At 54.9% G+C, this 18375-nt stretch overlaps 1 protein-coding gene across 1 annotated transcript in view; it reads left to right on the forward strand.

The window, feature by feature from the left end:
* The window catches only part of LOC140359294 (SH3 domain-binding protein 4-like), a 33842-nt gene extending 23771 nt beyond the window's left edge, over nt 1-10071 (forward strand). Inside the window, exons 4-5 of the mRNA XM_072444155.1 lie at nt 9401-9589; nt 9701-10071. Of these exons, the coding sequence (XP_072300256.1) occupies nt 9401-9589; nt 9701-9925 (414 nt within the window). The 3' untranslated portion in view covers nt 9926-10071. The remainder of the gene's footprint in view (nt 1-9400; nt 9590-9700) is intronic.
* Nucleotides 10072-18375: the final 8304 nt, after the last annotated feature.

Consider the following 18375-nt stretch of genomic DNA (forward strand, 5'->3'; position numbering starts at 1 on the left):
TCCATGTTTAGTCCTGACTCTGGCACCAGCAGGAGGCCGGTCCATGTTTAGTCCCGACTCTGGCACCAGCAGGAGGCCGGTCCATGTTTAGTCCTGACTCTGGCACCAGCAGGAGGCCGGTCCATGTTTAGTCCCGACTCTGGCACCAGCAGGAGGCCGGTCCATGTTTAGTCCTGACTCTGGCACCAGCAGGAGGCCGGTCCATGTTTAGTCCTGACTCTGGCACCAGCAGGAGGCCGGTCCATGTTTAGTCCTGACTCTGGCACCAGCAGGAGGCCGGTCCATGTTTAGTCCTGACTCTGGCACCAGCAGGAGGCCGGTCCATGTTTAGTCCTGACTCTGGCACCAGCAGGAGGCCGCTCCATGTTTAGTCCTGACTCTGGCACCAGCAGGAGGCCGCTCCATGTTTAGTCCTGACTCTGGCACCAGCAGGAGGCCGGTCCATGTTTAGTCCTGACTCTGGCACCAGCAGGAGGCCGCTCCATGTTTAGTCCTGACTCTGGCACCAGCAGGAGGCCGGTCCATGTTTAGTCCCGACTCTGGCACCAGCAGGAGGCCGGTCCATGTTTAGTCCCGACTCTGGCACCAGCAGGAGGCCGGTCCATGTTTAGTCCTGACTCTGGCACCAGCAGGAGGCCGGTCCATGTTTAGTCCTGACTCTGGCACCAGCAGGAGGCCGCTCCATGTTTAGTCCTGACTCTGGCACCAGCAGGAGGCCGCTCCATGTTTAGTCCTGACTCTGGCACCAGCAGGAGGCCGGTCCATGTTTAGTCCTGACTCTGGCACCAGCAGGAGGCCGGTCCATGTTTAGTCCTGACTCTGGCACCAGCAGGAGGCCGGTCCATGTTTAGTCCTGACTCTTGACACCAGCAGGAGGCCGGTCCATGTTTAGTCCTGACTCTGGCACCAGCAGGAGGCCGGTCCATGTTTAGTCCTGACTCTGGCACCAGCAGGAGGCCGGTCCATGTTTAGTCCCGACTCTGGCACCAGCAGGAGGCCGGTCCATGTTTAGTCCTGACTCTGGCACCAGCAGGAGGCCGGTCCATGTTTAGTCCTGACTCTGGCACCAGCAGGAGGCCGCTCCATGTTTAGTCCTGACTCTGGCACCAGCAGGAGGCCGGTCCATGTTTAGTCCTGACTCTGGCACCAGCAGGAGGCCGGTCCATGTTTAGTCCTGACTCTGGCACCAGCAGGAGGCCGGTCCATGTTTAGTCCTGACTCTGGCACCAGCAGGAGGCCGCTCCATGTTTAGTCCTGACTCTGGCACCAGCAGGAGGCCGCTCCATGTTTAGTCCTGACTCTGGCACCAGCAGGAGGCCGGTCCATGTTTAGTCCTGACTCTGGCACCAGCAGGAGGCCGGTCCATGTTTAGTCCTGACTCTGGCACCAGCAGGAGGCCGGTCCATGTTTAGTCCTGACTCTTGACACCAGCAGGAGGCCGGTCCATGTTTAGTCCTGACTCTGGCACCAGCAGGAGGCCGGTCCATGTTTAGTCCTGACTCTGGCACCAGCAGGAGGCCGGTCCATGTTTAGTCCTGACTCTGGCACCAGCAGGAGGCCGGTCCATGTTTAGTCCTGACTCTGGCACCAGCAGGAGGCCGGTCCATGTTTAGTCCTGACTCTGGCACCAGCAGGAGGCCGGTCCATGTTTAGTCCTGACTCTGGCACCAGCAGGAGGCCGGTCCATGTTTAGTCCTGACTCTGGCACCAGCATTAGGCCGCTCCATGTTTAGTCCTGACTCTGGCACCAGCAGGAGGCCGCTCCATGTTTAGTCCTGACTCTGGCACCAGCAGGAGGCCGGTCCATGTTTAGTCCTGACTCTTGACACCAGCAGGAGGCCGGTCCATGTTTAGTCCTAACTCTGGCACCAGCAGGAGGCCGGTCCATGTTTAGTCCTGACTCTGGCACCAGCAGGAGGCCGGTCCATGTTTAGTCCCGACTCTGGCACCAGCAGGAGGCCGGTCCATGTTTAGTCCTGACTCTGGCACCAGCAGGAGGCCGGTCCATGTTTAGTCCTGACTCTGGCACCAGCAGGAGGCCGGTCCATGTTTAGTCCTGACTCTGGCACCAGCAGGAGGCCGGTCCATGTTTAGTCCTGACTCTGGCACCAGCAGGAGGCCGGTCCATGTTTAGTCCTGACTCTGGCACCAGCAGGAGGCCGCTCCATGTTTAGTCCTGACTCTGGCACCAGCAGGAGGCCGGTCCATGTTTAGTCCTGACTCTGGCACCAGCAGGAGGCCGGTCCATGTTTAGTCCTGACTCTGGCACCAGCAGGAGGCCGGTCCATGTTTAGTCCTGACTCTTGACACCAGCAGGAGGCCGGTCCATGTTTAGTCCTGACTCTGGCACCAGCAGGAGGCCGGTCCATGTTTAGTCCTGACTCTGGCACCAGCAGGAGGCCGGTCCATGTTTAGTCCCGACTCTGGCACCAGCAGGAGGCCGGTCCATGTTTAGTCCTGACTCTGGCACCAGCAGGAGGCCGGTCCATGTTTAGTCCTGACTCTGGCACCAGCAGGAGGCCGGTCCATGTTTAGTCCTGACTCTGGCACCAGCAGGAGGCCGGTCCATGTTTAGTCCTGACTCTGGCACCAGCAGGAGGCCGGTCCATGTTTAGTCCTGACTCTGGCACCAGCAGGAGGCCGGTCCATGTTTAGTCCTGACTCTGGCACCAGCAGGAGGCCGGTCCATGTTTAGTCCTTACTCTGGCACCAGCAGGAGGCCGCTCCATGTTTAGTCCTGACTCTGGCACCAGCAGGAGGCCGGTCCATGTTTAGTCCTGACTCTGGCACCAGCAGGAGGCCGGTCCATGTTTAGTCCTGACTCTGGCACCAGCAGGAGGCCGGTCCATGTTTAGTCCTGACTCTTGACACCAGCAGGAGGCCGGTCCATGTTTAGTCCTGACTCTGGCACCAGCAGGAGGCCGGTCCATGTTTAGTCCTGACTCTGGCACCAGCAGGAGGCCGGTCCATGTTTAGTCCCGACTCTGGCACCAGCAGGAGGCCGGTCCATGTTTAGTCCTGACTCTGGCACCAGCAGGAGGCCGGTCCATGTTTAGTCCTGACTCTGGCACCAGCAGGAGGCCGGTCCATGTTTAGTCCTGACTCTGGCACCAGCAGGAGGCCGCTCCATGTTTAGTCCTGACTCTGGCACCAGCAGGAGGCCGGTCCATGTTTAGTCCTGACTCTGGCACCAGCAGGAGGCCGCTCCATGTTTAGTCCTGACTCTGGCACCAGCAGGAGGCCGCTCCATGTTTAGTCCTGACTCTGGCACCAGCAGGAGGCCGGTCCATGTTTAGTCCTGACTCTTGACACCAGCAGGAGGCCGGTCCATGTTTAGTCCTAACTCTGGCACCAGCAGGAGGCCGGTCCATGTTTAGTCCTGACTCTGGCACCAGCAGGAGGCCGGTCCATGTTTAGTCCTGACTCTGGCACCAGCAGGAGGCCGGTCCATGTTTAGTCCTGACTCTGGCACCAGCAGGAGGCCGGTCCATGTTTAGTCCTGACTCTGGCACCAGCAGGAGGCCGGTCCATGTTTAGTCCTGACTCTGGCACCAGCAGGAGGCCGGTCCATGTTTAGTCCTGACTCTGGCACCAGCAGGAGGCCGCTCCATGTTTAGTCCTGACTCTGGCACCAGCAGGAGGCCGGTCCATGTTTAGTCCTGACTCTGGCACCAGCAGGAGGCCGCTCCATGTTTAGTCCTGACTCTGGCACCAGCAGGAGGCCGCTCCATGTTTAGTCCTGACTCTGGCACCAGCAGGAGGCCGGTCCATGTTTAGTCCTGACTCTTGACACCAGCAGGAGGCCGGTCCATGTTTAGTCCTAACTCTGGCACCAGCAGGAGGCCGGTCCATGTTTAGTCCTGACTCTGGCACCAGCAGGAGGCCGGTCCATGTTTAGTCCTGACTCTGGCACCAGCAGGAGGCCGCTCCATGTTTAGTCCTGACTCTGGCACCAGCAGGAGGCCGGTCCATGTTTAGTCCTGACTCTGGCACCAGCAGGAGGCCGGTCCATGTTTAGTCCTGACTCTGGCACCAGCAGGAGGCCGGTCCATGTTTAGTCCTGACTCTGGCACCAGCAGGAGGCCGCTCCATGTTTAGTCCTGACTCTGGCACCAGCAGGAGGCCGCTCCATGTTTAGTCCTGACTCTGGCACCAGCAGGAGGCCGGTCCATGTTTAGTCCTGACTCTGGCACCAGCAGGAGGCCGGTCCATGTTTAGTCCTGACTCTGGCACCAGCAGGAGGCCGGTCCATGTTTAGTCCTGACTCTTGACACCAGCAGGAGGCCGGTCCATGTTTAGTCCTAACTCTGGCACCAGCAGGAGGCCGGTCCATGTTTAGTCCTGACTCTGGCACCAGCAGGAGGCCGGTCCATGTTTAGTCCTGACTCTGGCACCAGCAGGAGGCCGGTCCATGTTTAGTCCTGACTCTGGCACCAGCAGGAGGCCGGTCCATGTTTAGTCCTGACTCTGGCACCAGCAGGAGGCCGGTCCATGTTTAGTCCTGACTCTGGCACCAGCAGGAGGCCGCTCCATGTTTAGTCCTGACTCTGGCACCAGCAGGAGGCCGGTCCATGTTTAGTCCTGACTCTGGCACCAGCAGGAGGCCGCTCCATGTTTAGTCCTGACTCTGGCACCAGCAGGAGGCCGGTCCATGTTTAGTCCTGACTCTGGCACCAGCAGGAGGCCGGTCCATGTTTAGTCCTGACTCTGGCACCAGCAGGAGGCCGGTCCCTGAGGTCCTCAGAGTCCGAGATGGTTCATATGGCACTAACATATCCAAGATGTACTTTGGTGCTAGGCCATGGAGAGACTTGTACACAAGCAGAGCTGCTTTAAAGTCTCTTCTCTGAGCCACAGGGGGCAGTGCAGAGACCTGAGAACAGGACTAATGTGATCATACTTCCTGGTTCTGGTCAGGACCCGAGCAGCAGCGTTCTGGATGTACTGCAGCTGTTTTACAGCTCGTTTGGAGAGACCAGTGAGCGGCCGTTACAGTAGTCTAATCTACTGGAGACAAACGCACGGATAAGTCTCTCTAAATCTGGTTTTGACACTATATTTTTGATTTTGGCAATGTTTTTAGATGGTAAAAAGCTGCTGATGTTATTGATTTGACGTGGCTATTAAAGTTCAAGTCTGAGTCCATTATTACCTCCAGATTTCTAATTTAGTTTGTAGGTTTTAGAGCGAGACTCTGGAGGTGACCGCTAACACTTTCTCTTTGTTTCTGTGGTCCAAAAACGATTATTTCAGTCTTGTCTGAGTTCAGCTGGAGAAAGTTGTTTTGCTCCACACACTGATCTGTTGGATGCAGTGACAGAGTGAATCTACTGGTCCATAGTCACCTGCCGATAGTGAAACATAGATCTGACTCGTCTGCATCATTGTGATAGGACACATTTTCACTGCGTATCAACTGACCTAACGGCAGCATGTAGAGGTTGAACAGAAGGGGACCCAGGACTGACCCTTGGGGCACTCCACAGGTCAGGGTCATGTGGTCTGAGACACAGCTACCAATTTCAACAAAGTACTTCCTGTCTTCCAGATAGGACCTTAACCAGTTTAGGGCGCCTTCTGCTTATTTTTAACCATTTTAGCCTTCATAGGGGCAACGGTGTCCAGAACATTCAAAACACTAGATGTAACAGAGTTCAACAAATAATTTACATTAGAGACATTTTCAAAGTTTATCATTTCCATAAACAGTGCACCTGTGCCATCACTTATGTGTCTCCTCTGAACAACTGCAGGACCAACCGGAGGTTTGGGAGAAACAGACAGGTCAAAGAAGACACAGAAATGATCAGACAGAGCAACATCGATCACATTAACATTTGAAATATTTACCCCCTTTGTAATTATGAGATCTAGAGTGTGTCCTTTGCTGTGGGTGGGGCCTCTCACATGCTGAGTAAGACTGAAGGTTTCAAGGACAGCATCAAGCTCTTTAGCGTTTCTGTCACAAATATTATCAACATGCACATTGAAATCACCTGTAATGACCAAACCATCAAAGTCTGTGCATACGACGGAAACATTTCAGTAAAATCCTCAATAAAACTTTGGCAGTGCTGGAGAGGCTTGTATAAAACAATGAAGAGAATGGATGGAGACCGTTTTAGCTCCATTTTAAAGGATACATACTCAAATGATGAAAACACCCCAAAAGACAACCTGCGGGTAATTATTTCATCTCTAAAGACAGCACAGACTCCACCCCCTTTTTTGTTTTCTCGTGTTTCAGATTCAAACTTAAAGTTGGGTGGAGCAGATTCTATCAGAACTACATTTCCTGTGTTTTTGTCAAGCCATGTTTCAGTTAAAAACATAAAATCAAGATTATAAGAAGAAATACAATTATTCATTAAGAGAGATTTGTTACATAAGGATCTGACATTTAGCACAGCAAGTTTCAGACTAGTTTCAGTGGGACTGGGCTTTATCTTTTCACAGGGAATATGAATCACATTTCTCAGATTGGGCCTGACTCGCATTTTGTTTTTCCATCTGTGTGATGATGTGACTACAGAAATAGCACTAGGGGGGGCTCTTTTTACATAGGGCCCCGGGTTGGTTTGATTTTTAATGTGACAATAAGTCCCGGCAACGCTGAGACCCAGTGCATCCTAGCTATGGGAGATACCAGGTGAAAGGCGAGGTTGGATGGGTGGTGGGGCTTTTGTAGCCAAGGAGAGTTTGGGACCAGGTGAGAGGCGAGGGGGGGGTGGGTGTTGGGGCTTTTGTTGGTGTAGTCGGCTTGTGCAGGGAAGACATAGCCCTTGCTATATTGGGCGTGAGTGGAGCCATCTTAATGCCTGATTTGATCAGACTTTCAAAATGGCTGGGAAGGCCCCTGGGTGAGAGTGGAGATGAGAAGGAGAATGATGAATCTTTAGTGGGAGTAGATGTTACAGGGGGAACCCAGGGCTGGTGTGAAGGCAGGGGCGATGACAGGGATGTTGTTGGGCTTGTCACAGATGGGTCCAAGGCCTTTGAAGACTGTTCCTTTGCTGGAGGCGGTGGAGGTGAATGTGGAGCAGCTGGAGCTGAATCCTTTGCTGGTGGTGGTGGAGCAGCTGCTGATGAATCCTTTGGTGCAGGCTGAGGTTGTGGTGCTTTTGATGTTGAAACATTGGCTCGGTCTCTGGCTGATGGAGCAGGAATTTTTCTCTCATGCCTCTCTTCTCTAACTATCTGCTCAGGACCCTGTCCAGGCCCAGTCCAATGCCTCAGAGCGTGGAGCAGGTTCTCTGTCAGCACCCTCACTCCACCTCTGCATAGGTGGGGGCCATTTCTCTTAAACAGGTCCTCTCGTTTCCAGAATAGATAGAAGTTCTCAATGTAGTGTAGTCCTCTCGGGGAGCACTCTTTGGACACCCATGTGTTCAGCTGAAGAAGCCGGCTAAACTTGTTTATGCTCCTGTCGATGTTTGGAAGAGGTCCACTTATGAATGTTTTGATTTCCATTTTATCAAGCACGTCGAATAACTTCAAGAAGTCTTTTTTCAAAACTTCAGTCTGTTCCCGCCGCATGTCCACTGCACCCACGTGCACAATCAGCTGTTTAGCTCCTCCATGCTTAGCCATAATATTTGGAAGGAGTGACGTTATCTCAGAAACAGTGGCGCTTGGAAAAGAATGTGTGTTTATCTTTTCATGCGTCACATGACTTATCGCGCCGTCCCCAACCAAAACAATCTGCATGACCTTGGCTCCTGGCACAGATCCTCCTCGCTGTATTTTGGCCACGTCATCTTTCATTTTTTCATTTAATTCCATCTCTGAAAGTGGTAGAAATCTGTTTGTGAGCTGTATTTTAGGTGACTTCACGTTATCTTTGTATCGTTTAGGCTTTGCTCCAAGTTTGTTCTAAGAAACAGCCTGGTCTTTCTGGTTTTTAGACAGTTTTGGAAACGACACAGAGTCACTGCAGTTTAGGTTGAAAGTAGCAGTTTTTCTTGTAAAAAGTGTGCTCTTCTTACCATCGGTTGACACAGGAATTGTATCGTGAAGAACTTTTTTAGATTCCAAAACAAATATCCGTGTTTTCAGCTCACTAATTTCTTGTTGATATTTCCGACAGCGTTCACAGTCTTTCTCTCTTCTTCTCCCGGACATGTCGCTGGCGTCAGATATGTCGTTAAAACTGTAAAAATGTTCTTAAAATCCTTGGTTTACTTGAAAAAGTCTAAAGCAAAAATGTTTGGACAACAAAAACTGATTAAAAAGCAAAATAAATAAGGAAAGCAGCGATAGTTTTTTTTTTTGGTAGTTTTTCCTGGCCGAGAAGGAGAGTCTAAGGACAGAGGACCCTGGGACATCGTCCCTCGCCACCACAGACATTGTCTGACTCCATCGCCACCACAGACATTGTTGATTCATTTCTCCCTGTGGCCCTCAGAGGCAACTGTTGTTGTGATTTTGGGCCTTACAAAAATAAATTGATTTGATTTGATTTGATTTGATTTGATTTGAGAGCAAGCGGAGCGAGCAAAAAAGCATGTGCACTCTTCGGAAGCAGAATTAAGACCTAGATACAAAATAAATACTGTTTACAGCATTTGACACAAGGAGATCTTGTGGAATATATAAAATCACAGCCTACAAAATAAACTACTAACATATAAACATTGCCCCGATGCTAACAGCTCCAAAGGGGGCGGGGCCCTTGGGGCCCTTGGATACTTCCACATTGACATTGTCCCTAATGTGCAAAATTACAGCTTTTGTTGCAAACAACTTTAAAAAGATTGAATTGTGAACTGAGGAGATTGACGCCCGCCAACCTCGATATCACTTGTGGCGCAAAATTAGACGGAGCATTTCCGAGTACAACCGAACGCAACCGAACGCAGCGCCCAATCAGATGCCCGCTTTCATCGACATTAGATCACGGAGACCGCTCGGCCAATGAGAAGCGAGAAGACTGCGAAGTGGGCATGTCTATCAAAACGAAACTTAAGCGATGAAAATACCCCAAATATGGCCAAATTACTAGTTAAATCTTGATTTTTTTCGAGGAATTTAGCTACAGGGGCACGGCGGGCCCCCTCCTAATTCAAACCCCGGGCCCGCCGGAGATTTGACTGCTTACGGGCCCACGGGACTCACCCGAACTAAACCGCCAACATCTCGGAAGTCCTAAAACTGCGATTTTTCAAATGTCTTCAAAAACAGATCAATAATATACAATATTAATTATTTTTTTGAATGAAAGTAGAGACATGGACGATTATTCTGGGTAACATGTGGTTAAACCTGTAGCACAAATCTTTCTTTGGAGTGTAAAGTTGGTTGAAAGTCTGGCAGGCTCGATGTGTGAACAGGGCTGGTGGTGTTCACCTAATGGACATGTGGACATGTCTTCTGTTGTCTGAGTGTGCGCTCTGGTCCACAGGCCCTGCTGAAGCTGGACTGCCAGGGTCTGGTAGCACGCCTCATCATGGACTTTGTGCTGCTGACCACTGCAGTGGAGGTGGCTGGTCGCTGGAGGGAGCTGGCAGAGAAACTGGCCAAAGTGTCAAGGCAACAGATGGACGCTTATGAGGCCCCGCACCGGGACAGGAGTGGAGTGGTGGACAGTGAGGTAGGACAGACAGGTGCAAGGTGGTGGACAGTTTTAGAAACAGAATCACTGGTTGAATCACTTGACTTGTTTGCTATAGTAAATGATTATCTTGTCCCCATTTGTGTCCAGGCCATGTGGAAGCCGGCCTATGACTTCCTGGTGACGTGGGCGGCGCAGATTGGAGACAGTTACCGGGACATGCTTCAGGAGCTGCACCTGGGCCTGGACCGCATGAAGAACCCCATCACCAAACGCTGGAGGCACCTGACCGGCACACTCATCCTGGTCTACTGCCTGGAACAGCTGAGGAGCCACGCCTTCAACCCCGCCCACCAGGACGACTGTGCCATCTGAAGCCCCGCCCACCAGGGCCACTGTGCCATCTGAAGCCCCGCCCACCAGGACCACTGTGCCATCTGAAGCCCCGCCCACCAGGACCACTGTGCCATCTGAAGCCCCGCCCCTCAGCACCACTGTGCCATCTGAAGCCCCGCCCACCAGTACTACTGTGCCATCTGAAGCCCCGCCCACCAGGACGACTGTGCCATCTGAAGCCCCACCCCTCAGCACCACTGTGCCATCTGAAGCCCCGCCCACCAGTACTACTGTGCCATCTGAAGCCCCGCCCACCAGGACGACTGTGCCATCTGAAGCCCCGCCCACCAGGACCACTGTGCTATCTGAAGCCCCGCCCACCAGGACGACTGTGCCATCTGAAGCCCCACCCCTCAGCACCACTGTGCCATCTGAAGCCCCGCCCACCAGTACTACTGTGCCATCTGAAGCCCCGCCCACCAGGACGACTGTGCCATCTGAAGCCCCGCCCACCAGGACCACTGTGCTATCTGAAGCCCCGCCCACCAGGACGACTGTGCCATCTGAAGCCCCGCCCCTCAGCACCACTGTGCCATCTGAAGCCCCGCCCACCAGGACCACTGTGCCATCTGAAGCCCCGCCCCTCAGCACCACTGTGCCATCTGAAGCCCCGCCCACCAGGACCACTGTGCCATCTGAAGCCCCGCCCCTCAGCACCACTGTGCCATCTGAAGCCCCGCCCCTCAGCACCACTGTGCCATCTGAAGCCCCGCCCCCCAGGACGACTGTGCCATCTGAAGCCCCGCCCCTCAGCACCACTGTGCCATCTGAAGCCCCGCCCACCAGGACCACTGTCCCGTCTGAAGCCCCGCCCCCCAGGACGACTGTGCCATCTGAAGCCCCGCCCTGCCTGTCTCCTGGACCCTGCTCTCCTCTATTCCCGGCTCTCTCAGGAAATGTATGTGTGTGTGTGTGAGAGAGTGTGTGTGTGCGCGCGTGTATGTGTGTGTGTGTGTGTGTGTGTGTGTGTGTCCTTCAGGAAGCATCTGTACAAACATGACTCTGAGCAGCAGGACTGAATACACACTATATTTTCTATATATATATAAATAATACAAATATCAGTCATTGTTTTGTAGCTTGTGTTATTCAGAGTGAAACACGAGACACAGACACACATACACACACACACACAGAGACACACACACACACGCGTGTCATTTTCTACACTGTGCCAGGCCTTTTTGTATGAAACTGTACACTGTCATGCTTTACACTCTCCAACCAATAAAAAGGGTGCATTTGGTCATGTGACTGAAGCTGCTGTGCAGCTCGTGTGAGTTTTATCACGACGACCTTTGACCTGGGCAAACATGAAGAGAAGAAAGAAAGATTATAAACTGCACCTGTGGACAGCTCCGGGGTGGTGCTGTCCACTTGTCCTCTTGTCCTCTTGTCCACACTCATGTTGTCCTCATGTTCTCTTCAGAAGTCCATTCCTCAATAACAGATCATTATCTTTCATCTGCCGCTGCATTTACATGATCCATATGAGGCTCCTCTTCTCACTTTTACTCACTTTTAACAGCAGCTCATTTATTTATTTACACTTCAGGGGAGCGTGCACTTCAGGGGCGCGTGCACTTCAGGGGCGCGTGCACTTCAGGGGCGCGTGCACTTCAGGGGCGCGTGCACTTCAGGGGCGCGTGCACTTCAGGGGCGCGTGCACTTCAGGGGCGCGTGCACTTCAGGGGAGCGTGCACTTCAGGGGAGCGTGCACTTCAGGGGCGCGTGCACTTCAGGGGAGCGTGCACTTCAGGGGCGCGTGCACTTCAGGGGAGCGTGCACTTCAGGGGCGCGTGCACTTCAGGGGTGTGTGCACTTCAGGGGTGTGTGCACTTCAGGGGCACGTGCACTTCAGGGGAGCGTGCACTTCAGGGGAGCGTGCACTTCAGGGGAGCGTGCACTTCAGGGGCGCGTGCACTTCAGGGGCGCGTGCACTTCAGGGGAGCGTGCACTTCAGGGGAGCGTGCACTTCAGGGGCGCGTGCACTTCAGGGGAGCGTGCACTTCAGGGGCGCGTGCACTTCAGGGGTGTGTGCACTTCAGGGGTGTGTGCACTTCAGGGGCACGTGCACTTCAGGGGAGCGTGCACTTCAGGGGAGCGTGCACTTCAGGGGAGCGTGCACTTCAGGGGCGCGTGCACTTCAGGGGCGCGTGCACTTCAGGGGAGCGTGCACTTCAGGGGCATGTGCACTTCAGGGGCGCGTGCACTTCAGGGGAGCGTGCACTTCAGGGGCGTGTGCACTTCAGGGGAGTGTGCACTTCAGGGGCGCGTGCACTTCGGGGGCGCGTGCACTTCGGGGGCGCGTGCACTTCAGGGGCGCGTGCACTTCAGGGGCTCGTGCACTTCATGGGAGTGTGCACTTCAGGGGTGTGTGCACTTCAGGGGCGTGTGCACTTCAGGGGCGTGTGCACTTCAGGGGAGCGTGCACTTCAGGGGCGCGTGCACTTCAGGGGCGTGTGCACTTCAGGGGAGCGTGCACTTCAGGGGCGCGTGCACTTCAGGGGCGCGTGCACTTCAGGGGCGCGTGCACTTCAGGGGTGTGTGCACATCAGGGGTGTGTGCACTTCAGGGGCACGTGCACTTCAGGGGAGCGTGCACTTCAGGGGCGTGTGCACTTCAGGGGCGCGTGCACTTCAGGGGAGCTTGCACTTCAGGGGCGTGTGCACTTCAGGGGCGCGTGCACTTCAGGGGAGCGTGCACTTCAGGGGCGTGTGCACTTCAGGGGAGCGTGCACTTCAGAGGCGCGTGCACTTCAGGGGAGCGTGCACTTCAGGGGCGTGTGCACTTCAGGGGAGTGTGCACTTCAGGGGCGCGTGCACTTCGGGGGCATGTGCACTTCAGGGGAGCGTGCACTTCAGGGGCGTGTGCACTTCAGGGGAGTGTGCACTTCAGGGGAGCGTGCACTTCAGGGGCGTGTGCACTTCAGGGGCGCGTGCACTTCAGGGGAGCGTGCACTTCAGGGGCGCGTGCACTTCAGGGGTGTGTGCACTTCAGGGGTGTGTGCACTTCAGGGGCACGTGCACTTCAGGGGAGCGTGCACTTCAGGGGCGTGTGCACTTCAGGGGCACGTGCACTTCAGGGGAGCTTGCACTTCAGGGGCGTGTGCACTTCAGGGGCGCGTGCACTTCAGGGGAGCGTGCACTTCAGGGGCGTGTGCACTTCAGGGGAGCGTGCACTTCAGAGGCGCGTGCACTTCAGGGGAGCGTGCACTTCAGGGGCGTGTGCACTTCAGGGGAGTGTGCACTTCAGGGGCGCGTGCACTTCGGGGGCGTGTGCACTTCAGGGGAGCGTGCACTTCAGGGGCGTGTGCACTTCAGGGGAGTGTGCACTTCAGGGGAGCGTGCACTTCAGGGGCGTGTGCACTTCAGGGGAGCGTGCACTTCAGGGGCGTGTGCACTTCAGGGGAGTGTGCACTTCAGGGGTGTGTGCTCTTCAGGGGAGCGTGCACTTCAGGGGCGTGTGCACTTCAGGGGCGCGTGCACTTCAGGGGAGCGTGCACTTCAGGGGCGTGTTCACTTCAGGGGAGCGTGCACTTAAGGGGCGCGTGCACTTCAGGGGAGCGTGCACTTCAGGGGCGTGTGCACTTCAGGGGAGTGTGCACTTCAGGGGCGCGTGCACTTCGGGGGCGCGTGCACTTCGGGGGCGCGTGCACTTCAGGGGCGCGTGCACTTCAGGGGCTCGTGCACTTCAGGGGAGTGTGCACTTCAGGGGCGCGTGCACTTCGGGGGCGCGTGCACTTCGGGGGCGCATGCACTTCAGGGGCGCGTGCACTTCAGGGGCTCATGCACTTCAGGGGAGTGTGCACTTCAGGGGCGCGTGCACTTCAGGGGCTCGTGCACTTCAGGGGAGTGTGCACTTCAGGGGTGTGTGCACTTCAGGGGTGTGTGCACTTCAGGGGTGTGTGCACTTCAGGGGCGTGTGCACTTCAGGGGAGCGTGCACTTCAGGGGCGTGTGCACTTCAGGGGAGCGTGCACTTCAGGGGCGTGTGCACTTCAGGGGCGTGTGCACTTCAGGGGAGTGTGCACTTCAGGGGCGCGTGCACTTCAGGGGAGCGTGCACTTCAGGGGAGCGTGCACTTCAGGGGAGCGTGCACTTCAGGGGAGCGTGCACTTCAGGGGAGCGTGCACTTCAGGGGAGTGTGCACTTCAGGGGCGCGTGCATCAGAGTTTTAGGCCTTCTCCCTTGTGAAGAGCTGATTCATTCAAAGTGTTCAGTGGTCGGGGTTTCAGTGGTCAGGGTTGTTTCTGGACGCTGCGCAGTGGGAGTGGTTTAATGAGCCTGCACTGGTCATGGCTCCTCCTTCCAGGGGCCCCAGTTGAAGCCTTGTTTTCTAGTTACTATATTTCTTCTTCACGTAGAGTAAAATTGACAGATGAATCCAACAGACTGAGCTAAGACCAGGAACTGTTTTAATTCATTGGAATAATGAATTAAATATAATGATATTGATTTCAAAATGCGCTCTGTATTGACTTTGTCATTATCGAATCATAATTTAGAAATTAAAAATACTAACCACCACCTGCTACTGCTAAAGTTCAAGGTGATGAGGGAAATGCTTCATTTTAAGCTTTATATCATTTACAGCAGGGGTCCCCAACCACCGGGCCGCGGACCGGGACCGGTGCCTGTCTGTGGATCTGAGCAGCTGAGGATAAACCAGGACCAAATCCCTTAGAGACATTTTGAGTTCTTCACAGATTCTGAAAGTGTTTGAAAGCTGTACAATGATGTCTCAGGTACATCTGATCATATTTGAATAAATTGTGGTCATTTGAATGTTACACCTCTGAAATCCTTACTCAAACAAATGTGCTCATTTGCATGTCATTGAGATAAGCCCCTCCCCTCCTCACACTGTCACACTGACATAAGAACAACCTTAGATTTAAGAAATGTTCATTACACTAATCGTTAACGGTAACAATCTACACAAAGAGTTAAGTGACATTTTATTTTCATGTTAACAAATCACATATTTACCATCCAGTTACAGTTACCATACATTTCAGCTTTAGCTAATATAAGAGCAGATGCTGCTCTGTCATTGGCCAGAGACTGTGACCATCTATTTCACTCTTTGTTTTGCCACAACTTCAAACCCTCTCCTTTAACGTCCGTGCATTGTCCCTTTAATATTACAGGCCTTATTTATCAATGATTTCCTATTAGTCTGCAACAGTTCCAGCCTGAAGCAGCGTTTTAGCTTAGCTTAGCTTAGCTTAGCGCCGCCCGGCTCCGGTAGCCTAACTCGACCCCCAAAAGTCAGCGGAAAAGCAGTACTTTAGCGGTACTTTAGAGTAAAAGTACCTCAGTTCCGCTGGATCTGTGCGAGTCCAATAACCACAAGCCGAACTCAGCGGCGCAGGAACAAATGCCACGAGGAGCGACTTTCCTCTGAAGCGTTTGATCCATGTGATCGTGGAAGAAGCAGAAGCTCTGGAGAAATGAAGTAAATGTCTCTGAGGAACAAGTCGCTGCTGCTGAACAAGTGCCATGTGCTTCAAGCTGATACTGAAGACTGAAATATAATGAAATATAATGAAGTATATTATTATATCTGCTCTTGTCCTGCGTGAGAACAACTGATACTGCATTATACATGTATAATATATGTATTATACATGTATAATACATGTATAATACATATATTATACATGATACATCATGGCAGACGCGTTGCATCAAACGCGCTGCCCAAAAGTAGAACCACAAGCGAAAATGAGTAAAAAACAAAAGTCTTTGGAGAGCGTTTTTGCAAAGGGGAAAAGACCAAGTGAGGAGCAGACGAGGAGCAGACGAGGAGGAGACGAGGAGCAGACGAGGAGCAGACGAGGAGCAGACGAGGAGGAGACGAGGAGCCGACGAGGAGCCGACGAGGAGCAGACGAGGAGGAGACGAGGAGCAGACGAGGAGCAGACGAGGAGGAGACGAGGAGCAGACGAGGAGCAGACGAGGAGCAGACGAGGAGCAGACGAGGAGGAGACGAGGAGCAGACGAGGAGCAGACGAGGAGGAGACGAGGAGCAGACGAGGAGGAGACGAGGAGCCGACGAGGAGGAGACGAGGAGCAGACGAGGAGCAGACGAGGAGCAGACGAGGAGGAGACGAGGAGCAGACGAGGAGGAGACGAGGAGCAGACGAGGAGCAGACGAGGAGGAGACGAGGAGCAGACGAGGAGCAGACGAGGAGGAGACGAGGAGCAGACGAGGAGGAGACGAGGAGCAGACGAGGAGGAGACGAGGAGCAGACGAGGAGCCGACGAGGAGCCGACGAGGAGCAGACGAGGAGGAGACGAGGAGCAGACGAGGAGCAGACGAGGAGCAGACGAGGAGGAGACGAGGAGCCGACGAGGAGCCGACGAGGAGCAGACGAGGAGGAGACGAGGAGCAGACGAGGAGCAGACGAGGAGGAGACGAGGAGCAGACGAGGAGCAGACGAGGAGCAGACGAGGAGCAGACGAGGAGCAGACGAGGAGCAGACGAGGAGGAGACGAGGAGCAGACGAGGAGCAGACGAGGAGGAGACGAGGAGCAGACGAGGAGGAGACGAGGAGCAGACGAGGAGGAGACGAGGAGCCGACGAGGAGGAGACGAGGAGCAGACGAGGAGCAGACGAGGAGCAGACGAGGAGGAGACGAGGAGCAGACGAGGAGGAGACGAGGAGCAGATGAGGAGGAGACGAGGAGCAGACGAGGAGCAGACGAGGAGGAGACGAGGAGCAGACGAGGAGCAGACGAGGAGGAGACGAGGAGGAGACGAGGAGCAGACGAGGAGGAGACGAGGAGCAGACGAGGAGCCGACGAGGAGCCGACGAGGAGCAGACGAGGAGCAGACGAGGAGCAGACGAGGAGCCGACGAGGAGCAGACGAGGAGGAGACGAGGAGCAGACGAGGAGCCGACGAGGAGCAGACGAGGAGGAGACGAGGAGCAGACGAGGAGGAGACGAGGAGGAGACGAGGAGGAGACGAGGAGGCAGACGAGGAGCAGACGAGGAGGAGACGAGGAGCAGACGAGGAGCAGACGAGGAGGAGACGAGGAGCAGACGAGGAGCAGACGAGGAGGAGACGAGGAGGAGACGAGGAGCAGACGAGGAGCCGACGAGGAGGAGACGAGGAGGAGACGAGGAGCCGACGAGGAGCCGACGAGGAGCAGACGAGGAGCAGACGAGGAGCCGACGAGGAGCAGACGAGGAGGAGACGAGGAGGAGACGAGGAGCAGACGAGGAGCAGATGAGGAGGAGACGAGGAGCAGACGAGGAGGAGACGAGGAGCCGACGAGGAGCCGACGAGGAGCAGACGAGGAGGAGACGAGGAGCAGACGAGGAGCAGACGAGGAGGAGACGAGGAGCAGACGAGGAGCAGACGAGGAGCAGACGAGGAGCAGACGAGGAGCAGACGAGGAGCAGACGAGGAGGAGACGAGGAGCAGACGAGGAGCAGACGAGGAGGAGACGAGGAGCAGACGAGGAGGAGACGAGGAGCAGACGAGGAGGAGACGAGGAGCCGACGAGGAGGAGACGAGGAGCAGACGAGGAGCAGACGAGGAGGAGACGAGGAGCAGACGAGGAGGAGACGAGGAGCAGACGAGGAGCAGACGAGGAGGAGATGAGGAGCAGACGAGGAGCAGACGAGGAGGAGACGAGGAGCAGACGAGGAGCAGACGAGGAGGAGACGAGGAGCAGACGAGGAGGAGACGAGGAGCAGACGAGGAGGAGACGAGGAGCAGACGAGGAGCAGACGAGGAGGAGACGAGGAGCAGACGAGGAGCAGACGAGGAGGAGACGAGGAGCAGACGAGGAGCAGACGAGGAGGAGACGAGGAGCAGACGAGGAGCAGACGAGGAGGAGACGAGGAGGAGACGAGGAGCAGACGAGGAGCCGACGAGGAGCCGACGAGGAGCAGACGAGGAGGAGACGAGGAGCAGACGAGGAGGAGACGGGATCTTGGACACGTCTCCTGGACCAACATTCTTCAACTATGTGATCACCTGTTTTTACTTTGACAAGAGTCTGAGCTGCTTCACGTGACAAGACAAAAGTACAGCCAACTGGACTTGAACACAGTGCGGGTGTCATTGTTCTCCATCAGTGCGGGTGCCATTGTTCTCCATCAGTGCGGGTGCCATTGTTCTCCATCAGTGCGGGTGCCATTGTTCTCCATCAGTGCGGGTGCCATTGTTCTCCATCAGTGCGGGTGCCATTGTTCTCCATCAGTGCGGGTGCCATTGTTCTCCATCAGTGCGGGTGCCATTGTTCTCCATCAGTGCGGGTGCCATTGTTCTCCATCAGTGCGGGTGCCATTGTTCTCCATCAGTGCGGGTGCCATTGTTCTCCATCAGTGCGGGTGCCATTGTTCTCCATCAGTGCGGGTGCCATTGTTCTCCATCAGTGCGGGTGCCATTGTTCTCCATCAGTCCTGATGGGA

This window comes from Eucyclogobius newberryi, unplaced genomic scaffold (genome assembly GCF_026437365.1).
Source record: "Eucyclogobius newberryi isolate DKJ021-1_F unplaced genomic scaffold, fEucNew1.0.hap1 SCAF_14, whole genome shotgun sequence".
NCBI lineage: Eukaryota > Metazoa > Chordata > Actinopteri > Gobiiformes > Gobiidae > Eucyclogobius > Eucyclogobius newberryi.